Here is a 12,285-nt window from a genome sequence, read left to right as displayed (position 1 = left end):
GTAATGCAGACCTTCTGCCTTTTCTACCTCGTGGACAGGCTTGACCTGCAACTTATCGTTCAGCACATACCAGGTTGCAAGAACGTTCTGGCAGACGCTCTGTCCAGGCCGGACAAGGTGCCTCTCATCTAGTGGCAGCTCCACCCAGACGTGTTCAGCACGATCTGCCAAACGATGGACTCCCCCTACATTGATCTGTTTGATACTCTTCAGAACTGCCAACTGACATCTTGCATCTCACCGGTTCCGGATCCGTAAGCAGTGGCAGTCGATGCCCTCAGTGTCCCAAGGGAAGGACTAAGGACTTCAAAAGATCCAGGTCACCTAGAACCTGACACTGATTTTGGTCTCAGCGAGAAGTTGGTTTGTCAGTCGCCGAGACCTCGCCAGTGACAACCCCTAGAAGTTCCGGTGTGGCTCAACCTCCTGTTACACCCACACACCAGGTTACCACACCCTAATCCCACCAGGTTTCGTCTACACACCTGGTGCATCAGCAGCAAGGCTTAGGGGCCAAGGAGTACTCGGCTAGAGTGTCCAAGGCTATTGCATTAGCACATCATATTTCTACACAGGGACTATATAACGACAAGTGGTACTCCTTCCAGTCCTTTTGCTGAGACAAAGACCAGGCTCCAATGACTGCATCACCCCAGTTCTTGGCTGAGTGGGGCAGTCAGGTAGCCTAGTGGTTAAAGCGTTCGCTCGTCACGTCGAAGACCCGAACTCGATTCCCGACATGGGTACATTTCTGGTGTCCCCTGCCGTCATATTGCTGGAATATTGCTAAAAGAGGTGTAAAACCATACTCACTCACTCACTCTTGGCTGAGTTTCTCCTTTATCTGCACACCAAACGTCAGTTGAAGGGTTTTACCATCTCCACGTATCTGGTTGCCATTAATTCTGTTCTTGCCTTTCTGGATGATCGGAAAATGAAAAAAATCCAGGCTTTGCTGCACTCATTTCATCTCAAAGACCAGAAAGCCAAATGTAGACCGCTGGCTTGGGACCTGAACTGGATTTTAAGGGCTCTTCCAGCAGCTCCCTTCATACCACTTCATTCGTCTTCCATCTACAACCTTACCAAGAAAACGATGTTCCTTCTGGCTTTGGCTCTGCAGCACGGGTCAGCAAGCTTCATGACCTTGACGTTCCCGTGTCCGGTTTGAACGCAGTACCCGTGGAGCCGTTCATCTCAGGCTGTGCTGGGACTTCTTTGCCAAGAATCAACTCCCAGGACAGCCAGCAGATCCTTCACCTTCCAGCCCCTCTCTTGTCCGGTGCGTGCACACATCGGCTAGGCACGTCGGTTCTAGTTCTTTAACTTCAACAAATGGAATGGTCGCTCAATGCCGGACATCGCTGTTCCTGATTGGCTGGTGCCTATGGAGAGTTTATTGTAGATCACATCTGAAGGTATGCCCACCTGCCTTACTGTCTGATAAAGATGCATTAAGGAGTAATGTAGGATAATTGAATTTTTTTTGTAAAATCTAAATATTTTTACATTTGTATATGTATCCTGCATTACTGTGTCTAAAGTGCCCTCTCTTCATTGTGCTACCTCCTCATGAAGTTTCAGATGTTATGTTTGAAGCAGTAATGTAACATCGCTTCCGGGTCATGTGCCAACTGTGTGAGGGTACTGCTAGTCAACTGGTTGGAACATCTTTTCTTCAGCAGCTGGACCTCTCAGAGTTTGTCTTTTTGTAAAAAAACAGCAGTAAATGTACATAAGAGTAATGCAGGATAAGTATACAAATGTAAAAGATATTTAGATTTTATTAATTTTGTTCATATCATGAACATTTTGTTGATATTATTTTGTTAAGAATTCACCAATTCCAAATATTTTATTATCAAGAACCTCAAGACTTACAAAGTTGAACCTCTTTGTGCATGATCATAGCCATAAGAAGATTCTGAGAATGTTTTATCCCAAATTTACAGAAACTCTCATTAATGTTTGTCTATCAGAAGGATGAGAGGGTTAAGTCAATGAAATAAATGAGTTATTCTTACTAGAAATAAAATTTGTTGTGAAATTGTATAATATGTATTGTTGAGAAGTATTTAATTGTATCATATTTGTCAATTAGTTCCCATTATACCTATGCAGGTATCTTTGGATAGCTTTTGTTTAGTGACTTCCTATGTTGACATTGTAAACTGTTCACTGCACATGCATGTGAGCTTCACTACTGTGTTTCACTACAAATGAATGAGAACATGTTAGTTCTTCCTGTAGATCCTTACTGTAACAACACCATGATATAACTGAAATACTGTTCAAAGTGGTGTTAGACCCAACTCACTCTCTCACCTACTGGTACCAGAGATTTGTTGATAGATTTGTCTTAGTGTACAGAATGTAATTTGAAGGGTTTAAAACCTCCTTATAAATTAAACTTATGTGCTCTTAACTCTTCATGCAGTGACTTTTGGACAGTATCAAAAAGGACATATTTTAATCAAATCTGAAATACAATGCTGGTTTGCTATGAAGCTGAAGAGCACATGATATTTGGCAGTTTACAACATGCAAAAACATGGTTCTTCCATACAGATTCTAGGTAACAGTATCGACAGTCAACTCTGACTTTCTTTCAAATTAAAGAGAATCTGACCAATCCTGGTGGTGACCAGACAGGAATATGGATTATCAGAAACAGGAAACATCATTTCCTGAAGTTTTCACTTGAGATAAATTTGAGGTAGAAGTATATTTATAATAAAAAGTATGAACATTACGCTGTCCACATATTTTGCTGACGGTATTTGTTAAGTTTTTATCTCTATATATAGCGATCAGCCAGTCTGTCTGTCCGTCCGTCTGTAATCATTTCCTTTTCCGGGGCAGAACTCGAAAACCATTCAGTGTATTTGATCAAAACTTGGCAGATCTATCAGTCACATACTGAAGTTGTGCCTTTTGCTATTTAGGAATTTTATAAATTTTTATTTTTTATGTTTCCATGGCAACAAGTTGGACTTAGGTTCTATAAGGGTGGTGTTCGTTTCTGGAACGTAACTCAAAAACCATTAAATACTTTCTTACAAAATTTTGCATGTCTACCTGGCACATACTGAACTGGTGCCTTTTGCTATTTAGGAATTTTTATTTTTTTTATTTTTTAAGTTTCCATGGCAACAAGTTGGACTTAGGTTCTATAGGGTAGAGTTCGTTTCCGGAGCATGTCTACCAGGCACATACTGAACTGGTGCCTTTTGCTATTTAGGAATTTTATAAACAATTTTTTTTTACATTTCCATGGCAACAAGTTGTATTTAAGTTTTAATATAGGGTGGGTTCACTTATGGAGTATAACAAATAAACTGTTAAATATTTCCTTGCCAAACAGTGCATGTCTATATATAAAGCACATACTGAACTCGTGCCATTTGATATTAAGAAGTTTTAGAAATGTTTATTTTAGAATTTCCATTGCAGCTTTTTTGACATGGGCTAAGAGAAATGTTGGGTCAGTTACCTGGTTTGGGACCATAACATGTTAAAATGGGTGGGAGATAAAGATGACTTCGTTGACTATACGCTTGTTTAGTTATTGTTTAGTTATTGTTTCTTGTAATTTGTCATTTGTTTGCATATAAATACCCCACAGAAACACACTTGTTTTACTTTCCATTTCATATGGATGTGACCATGGTGGATCTTTTGTTGGTAAACAATGTATGCTTCTTAAAGAACATTCAACTCTTGACTCATTACATACAGAATTGCACATTTACTTGTGGTTACTTTACAGACAGCTGCCAGGGGAATATGTCATCTTTCTGATGACTCTTGTTTAAATCTTAGTTTACACTCAATTTACAAACCAATTATTGTCAAAAGGGAGTAGATGCACTGTTGTAAAAAAGCTATTATGCATGATGTGAATTTTTTTTTATGTCAAACATTTGTCAATTATTTGGATATGTATGCGATAGGGGACATAACAGAAATAAGTACCTGGTATGTAGGTGAAAAGTTGTTTGTACACCAGGTATATCACTGCATGCTGACATGAGAGCAGCCAATCAGCGACGTCGAGTTCACCTGACCGTGGAGCTGCCGTGGAGTGCCGACAAGGCTGTTCAGCAGCTGGGACGCTCACATCGCTCCAATCAGTCCAGGTGAGTCGGTCACTGAAGCAGCCTTGTATGACGCTGTTGACTGCAGATATGATTCATTAATAGCCTATTAGTAATTGAAACAAGGTGAAAAATGACTGTCCCTGGTTAAATGAGAACACCTTGGTCACAGATCTCAGATAGATTGTTCAACTATACCTTTATCCTTTCTTATTTAGGTGTGATTTGTTATTTGATGCCCTAGCTGTAGTTCACAATACACACCATACCCACAGATTGTACTACATGTTTATCCGTTTATTTGGCTTTTTGAGACCCATGTTCAGCTCTCCTCATGGTCTGATATTTTCCGTAATTTTTGTTATCTTGCCAATTCGGTTGCCCTCTGTTGGCATGAGGCCCTGGGTTTATATCCCTTGCCTCTTCTTTTGTACTTTGGTAGTTTATTTTCTCAGTTATCACCCATTTTTGTGTTTTGTGTTTGGTCATAGACCCAAGTCAGGACTGCTGCTCACCATTTGTCCTGATTGCAAACTTGATTGTATGGCTGCAGTTGCTGTTCAGAGTGCCGCCATCTAACTCTTGACCTCCTCGTCAAGTACCTCTTTGTCTGCTCCAAACGTCGCAGTGAACAAAGAAGACACAGATTGATGTTGTCTTACCCATGGCGACACCACTCAATTTGGTGATTCTCAATGTTGCCGCTTCTCAAACCATGCTTTATCCTCTTCATCAGCGGCTGTCATCCCCAATCCCTACCCGTACAACACATGATCATCTGTCACGTCATACAGCAAGCCACAATCGTCTGACTCTCAAGACCATGGCTTCTCATCTTGACCAGGACTTTGAGGAATTGGGGCCCTAACCGCTTCATGAGCCAATGCAACATGAAAAGGCTCAACCTGAACATGGCACCGACTTCACCCCGAAGGCACCTGTTATTGACACAGATCACCGGAAGCTTACTGGTTCCTCTAAGCCACTCCTGTTTAGAGTCACAGATGCTCAGCTCTCCTCATCGAGCCCTAGCTCACTTCTCCGCTCTGGCCTTGTCCCAGTCAGCCATGGAGATGGACCTCAAATGAACCCAGGGAATCAGTCGTCGCAGTTACAGTCTGTGATTACCTGGCAGGCGAATCCACTTAATTCCCTCAAGACTCACTTTACCCATACTACGGCATCAGTCACTCTCATGAGACGCCAGGGTCTTCTTTCTGGCCGCATCATCAAAGAGACCTGGACTTCAAACAGTACCTGCAGTTCACTGATTTCCAGCCAGTCGAGCAGCTTGAGACAACTTTGCATACACTTGCGGCGATTGAGGGGAATACGCCACTCCACCCAGCTGAGAAGAACATAATCTTGAGTATGATCATCTCTTCCCTGCTCACAGAGCCATGCTCTTGGAGAAGCAAGCCATTGACACAGTGGACACATGTAACATCAAGCTTCTACTCCCCGATATTCCTCGTCCCCAAGAAAGGTTCGACCCAGCTACACATGATTCACAATAAATGTTATATTTCACATATATAATGTTATATATATATTTCTCGATATTGGAAAAAAGTAACTAATTTTCAGTAAAAACAGTATTCAGGCTTTCAGAATCAATGATTGGGTGACCCAAATGACATCAGAGTTCTTTTTAATGATAATGGAAATAACTTAAGTAAAATGTCCTATAGTCAGATACGTTTGACTGCATGTGATCATTGCAATCAAAATATATCACACAGCATTTATTAAATTGCATTTTCCACAGATATTAGCAAAAAAATAACAGACATGTATTGGCTATGAAATGTTCATTTTGCAAAAATAACTTGATAACAAACACTGGTACAAATATCGAACAAACTACACACCAATTCCCTGGCCTTAAAAAATTGGCCTACTGAGAACACAGCAATAATCTTCAACTGCAAAACCTGATGTATCTGATGTCAACCTAAATCAACATCAAAAGTGCCCGATCTTTGGCTTAAAAATGTCTTAAGTTTAAAAAATTATATGAAAGGTTTATATTTTCTCGATATGACATTAAGGACAACCTATAACATAACATATCTGATGCTCTTTTAGGCATTGTGTTTGAAATCTGGAAAATATGTAAAAAAAAATACAAAGGGAATATTCATTTGAATGCCTTCTCAATAACGGCGACTTCACGTGCATCTACGTTGTACTGGCGCCTTGTTTTGGCAATTGCGACCGGTTCATCAATAAAGCATAGCACATCATCAAATTCTATCCAAATTTCATCGTGACGAGATGGCCACTTGTACGTACAAGTCTTGCCTTTGTCATGTTTTTCCTCCATGAAAGTTATTTTGGTATCACCGTCATCTATGTATACTTCGAGAACCTTCCCGATGAAACAGTTACTATCATATATGGCAGCCAGAAATCTGCCAACAACTGGGACAGCAGGTACATGTGGTGCAGCAGGTACGTGTGGTGCAGCAGGCACAGCAGGTGCAGCAGGTACAGGGGATACAGAAGCCTGTGTGGGCTGCAGTATATGCGTTTCCTGGGATACGGTTTGGTCAACAGGGTGACGGCGCCAACCAGCACATAAGTCATTGCCGCTTAGACAACCTGTACAACAGCATTATACAGTTCTTGACAAAAAGAACCCCTTTCTGCTGCATGACTGCGTGCAACTTCATTGTACCATGTACAACCTTTGGGTTAGAAGTAGATATGTCCTGCGCAGCCTTCTCTACTTCAGTAGTAGAGTAGAATCTATATTGGATTGATTTTTTATTGTGTCTCGCCCAATCATAAAAATCGTGGGCATCTTGAATTGTTACTTTTCCTTGTTTTACTGCCTGGCGTTTACATGCCCCTTTTAGTCCATCACAGGGACCTTTCCCGTGGCCACACTCAAAATAGTTCCAACATTCCTTGCATCAGGGAAAGTGGTTTTCAGTTCAGGTAACATCTGTTGAGGATTGTGAGTACCGCAGTCGAGTTGTGCTGACTGACGTCAGACACATAGATAAAGTTTTTGTGTTCCAGTTTGTCCGACTTGTAGTATACTACTACAGAGTGCAGCGTAACATTTGTTGGGTTCCAGTTTGTCCGACTTGTGGTATACCACTACAGGGTGAAGCGTGACATTTGTTGGGTTCCAGTATGTCCGACTTGTGGTATACCACTACAGGGTGAAGCGTGACATTTGTTGGGTTCCAGTATGTCCGACTTGTGGTATACCACTACAGGGTGAAGCGTGACATTTGTTGGGTTCCAGTATGTCCGACTTGTGGTATACCACTACAGGGTGAAGCGTGACATTTGTTGGGTTCCAGTTTGTCCGACTTGTCACGCTTCACCCTGTAGTGGTATACTACAAGTCGGACAAACTGGAACCTAACAAATGTCACGCTTCACCCTGTAGTGGTATACTACATTTGTTGGGTTCCAGTTTGTCCGACTTGTGGTATACCACTACAGGGTGAAGCGTGACATTTGTTGGGTTCCAGTATGCACTTTGGATTTCATCCATACTGGAACATGTAAAGTTCTCAGCAAAGTCCATCTGTATGATGATATGGCCATCTGGGAGTGTATCCTTCAACTCATGGATAGCTGCATATTGCGACTTTACTCTTCCAACATGGTCATGGAAATCAGCATATTCAAGTAGCATATAATTCTTGAAGTCAGTGGCATTCTTTGTTATCTTCACCACCTTCATTTTCTTTTTTCCCTCCTTATCCACACGCTTCCACTCATCATATTCTAGGTCATCCTGAATGGTTTCCAGCATCTGATCCATCGTGTCCACAGATACACTGTCAAACGCCATATCCCGTGATTTCGGAACTTGTAATCCAACACTTTTCAGACATTTGAGTTTCATGGCCATATTCTGATGTTTGTTGCATAAGCAAGTCTTTCTTTAAATGTGTGATGTGAGCAAGATGTATCTGGGCCGTAGCCTACAAAAAGATGCAAATGACGGTTTCATATTCTGGTTTTCAATCTTGAACTTGGCATACACTTCAGACAGATAATCATTCATTATTCTTGTTTGATGATTGACACCATTTAGGCTCTTGGAATACATACGCTCATATCATCTCTCTCCATGAATTTGTCTCTTAATCTGCTCTGCTACGAGAGTGAGACAGGCTCTTCCACGAATCTCTATTACCTTAGAGGTGGTCCGAGATAAACTTTTTTGTGACAAGCCTGTAGCCTTGTTCAAACACGATACCCACCTGTACTTCTTAAGTACTTTCCCTTCTACAAGAGATGTCTTTACATTCACTTTGCTTTGCTTTTTGTTGGATGTGACACTTTCTTTCATTTCACCAACAGTGGCTGGCAGTTGACTGGGATCATTTCTGGTTGTTGTAGAAGGTGTTGCTTCATGCTGTTGTTGCAGACTGTCTGTTCCTGATCCGAGCTTTTTTCAGTATTGTTCCCGTCACGGTTTGTCTGTTTGGGTGTCCTATACTTTGCCTTCATCCTCTGATATCGTTTCTTCCATTTATGTTGCTTCTTTTTGTAGCTAGAAAGTTGTTCAGTCAACTCTTTTACTATTGTATTTGCTCTTTTCAGTGCACACGAGTGTTTTGGTTTTCTCTGTTTATTTGGAAAAGCCATTTTGACCAAGAAAGGACCTGGGCGTGACCTTGACTGCCGAGATGCATCAGTACTTCTTGATACCATGTTGACCTGGTCAATTTCTGCATTGACGACCACATCTGTGGCCTCAACTATGCTGGCACCTTGTTTTTGATTCTTTTTTTTATTTGGATCTCGGTATACCTTTCTCAAACTATCTTCTTTTTCTTTGTTTGCATTTGATCAATATAGTATTCTGTACAACTCAAGCACGTTCTTTGGCTAGATATTGACTGTCATTTCTTGCCTTTTGGTTTTCTGCATCCGTTTTTGCCATTTTCTAAAATCAAACCTTGAAAAAAACATGTTGAAACAGTCGTCAAAGTGAAAGAGCTGTTTGCACTAAAGAAATAGCCACCTTTTACTAATTTTCATACTTTGTTCTTTGTGAAATATGATAATTTCATCAGATACCTTACATAAATCATCAGATACGTTAGGTGGTATGTAGAGTGTTGGCACGTCGCGCATGTGCATCAATAAGATTCAATATGAGATTACTGAAGTTCAATGAACATCTTCCGATAGTGCTGTTGTTTTCTAACATATCTGACAAAATTGTATCTGATGACAACTTTGCGAATTGGATAGATATTTCGAAAGAATACTCATGTCAAGGTTTCGGATGGACATTTCTTATCAGGCATGTGCGGCAATGAATCATGCTAACATATCTGATGAAAAGTATCTTACCCTGCTAGTATAATTTTGTGATTCATTATTTTACTTTAAGTTGTTGATGTTGGTATGTGACACATTGTGTCATAATGTTTGTTTAGTTGGTGTGTGACTTCTGCACACAAAAGTGTCTGACGTATCTGATGATAAAATCAGGGACAGTAGAATATTGCTAGCCAAAGATATTTTATCAGAACCCTTGCTTGAAGAAACTGCTAGTAATGATGATATATGATCATTATGCATGAGAAAAGATGTAAATTGCAGTAAAAATGTACGGAATATTTAATTATTCAGGTGTGAATTCACACATTGAGCACAGGGACAAGCCTCAGAACAAGCAGAAGTCAGGTTCATACAGTCTGACTTTCATTGGGGTATCTTCGACACCACACTTTGTTTCCAATGTCTCTCCTATGACTGATGGCAGAATCTTGTGGCACACATCCACCTAGCTCTCTCCAACTCACAATCGCTACGCCAGTGCAAAGCTCTGTGAGACCTCCCAACAACAACTCCTGCATCCTTACCCCACACGATTGCCCTTTACATTTTGCTACTGCTTTCATGGACACAGAAGTTCATTCACTATTCCCCAAATTTTTAATGGTTATTTAGGTAAAATACGATTTCAATGTTTTTCAATACAAATAAATTGTTTGTCTCAGTAATTACGTGTGTCAAACTTTGTGTTGCACACCCACAGTTTTGAGGCTGTTGAGGGTCACACACAGATCACCAACCCCTGATGACGCCATGGATATGCCCCGAAGCCTGCCGTTCCCTCCACTCATCAACTCCACCTCCGATCAAGGGATGAAGGCAGAGTAAAATGTCATACTGTGTGCTTTCATGCTGAATACATCCCTCATCCCTTGTATGAAATAGTCGTTGGGACAGTGAAACTGAGAGGGGAGTTAAACTGAACAAGGATAAGTGTATTTCAAGCCAAGGTCTTATGCCAGATCCAGTGAAAGTCACCGCCATCATCAACATGGAGGAACTGCTTATGATCCTTGGAATGGTGAACTACCTTGCCAAGTTTGTGCCCAATTTGTCCAACATCGCAGCGCCACAACAGATGTTATCAAAGCAAGATGCAGCGTGGCACTTGAATGCTACACAGGATCAAGCCTTCAGTCATCACAAAACCATGTTGTCACATGAACAGGGACCAGTACTCCAGTACTTCAACCAAGAGGGGGTTGGTCACAAAGCGATTGTAGGCTAAGATCATTGTAAGCTACAATCGAAACTTACAATTGGTCCGGACCAATCATAAGTAGCTAAGATCGTTGTAGTCCTTGAATAAACTTGACAAAATGGCGTGCAAGACTTGGTCTTATTCACATAAATAATCTGCTTTAAGTTCAAACATTGCCTCTTTATTTTGTTTAACTTTATGATTCGAATCGACACTTAAACAACATGAAGAACGCACCACAGATTTAACGTCAGGAATATCATTAATTGGGACAGTTAACCACATAACTATCGAGGCGATAGCTAAAAGGAATATTCCCATCCGACTAAATGCTAAAAGAAGTGTGAAACAACATACCTTTTTGCTAAACAAGGGAAGGATAAATACCTAAGTCGTCTGCAAGCAATTCATAACATCCTTGACCTTTTGGATAAATCAAGGGCAGTTAATCTTAGTTTATACTCTAGATGGAAGTGGTTTCCCTTTGTATAAGCCCGTAGAGTACAATCTACCATACCCAGTACGTGTCTTAATGTTGTTGAATCACTAAGCTCCCCCTATGTTTCTTTTGGGTCAAATTCAGTTATTTTGTCTTTCGTTTATCATGAAATTAATCTACAAATAAACACAACTTGAAGAGCAAAATCATACATGTTTAAATCTAAAATCAAGTGGGATGGGACAAGCATTTTTTATATCTAAATTTAAAAGAATGAAAGTACAAGTATTCATAAAACAAGCAAATACACATGTTGAGACATTTGAAATTTATGTGAAATATCCCATAAATAGCAAACGTTAATATCACACTTTTTTTTAAAATAATTATCAATATAATTAATACCCAGTGAATATATATTAAACAACTGCATTCTCGAAACATTATTCATTATTCTTATTTCCCGTCCATGCATTCTTGAAATCCTCTGTCTTTCTGTGTTTTGAAAAGGTAGTCATAACATCCTTTGTTGTAGCAACGAAACGAAAACATGAAGGATATGTATTTATGTGTTATGTTTTTAGGAAATATTGTTATTAATATATATTTTACTTTTTATGATAATTGTGTTACTAAACAATGTATTTATTCGTATTTCAATACTTTTAATAAAAGCATGAGTAGGTATTTTTCTAGTTGCAATAGAAAACAATTCCTAAATCATGTCAGTATTTATGCCAACAAAAAATATATGCCATCATTCTAGTAATCGTTTCCTTTAAATAATTGGGACCTTGAAACTGTGCAAAGTGTGATGGAGGGAGGTACGTGTTGTGTGTCGTGACTGGTTCCACTTATTGTATGTGCAGCAAGCTATGCGCGTTTGCAGACAAGTTTTTCCACTGTTGAAGATTTCAGTCTTAGCTAAGATCGCGATCTTAACTCCTAGCTGTCTTACAATCTCGCCAAGATTTGTTTGTTTTTTTGTACGTCACGGCATTCCCACAGTACAGCTCAGTCCCAAGCTCTGACACATTCAAGAAGTTTGCTGAAGCGTGGAACTACAGCCATTTCACCTGTAGCCCAGGCTTCCCAACATGCAATGGTTTGGCAGAGAAAACATGTAAACTGTAAGAGGCTGTTCACCATGTCCAAACAAGACAATCAGGACCCATAGCTGGCTCTGCTAGAATACAGGAACACCCCAGTTGACAATATGGCATCCC

General features: G+C 40.2%; 1 protein-coding gene across 2 annotated transcripts in view; it reads left to right on the top strand.

Annotated features, from left to right (window-relative positions):
- The window catches only part of LOC124123232 (protein FORGETTER 1-like), a 490,282-nt gene that overhangs the window by 355,465 nt on the left and 122,532 nt on the right, over positions 1–12,285 (top strand). For both annotated transcript variants that reach the window (XM_048391344.1, XM_048391343.1), the window contains one exon: positions 4,010–4,139. In XM_048391344.1, the coding sequence (XP_048247301.1) occupies positions 4,010–4,139 (130 nt within the window). The remainder of the gene's footprint in view (positions 1–4,009; positions 4,140–12,285) is intronic.

This window comes from Haliotis rufescens, unplaced genomic scaffold, assembly GCF_023055435.1.
Source record: "Haliotis rufescens isolate VD_foot unplaced genomic scaffold, xgHalRufe1.0.p SCAF_9, whole genome shotgun sequence".
Lineage (NCBI taxonomy): Eukaryota > Metazoa > Mollusca > Gastropoda > Lepetellida > Haliotidae > Haliotis > Haliotis rufescens.
Note: the sequence above shows the minus strand (reverse complement) of the source record. Positions and strands in the feature narration are given on the sequence as shown.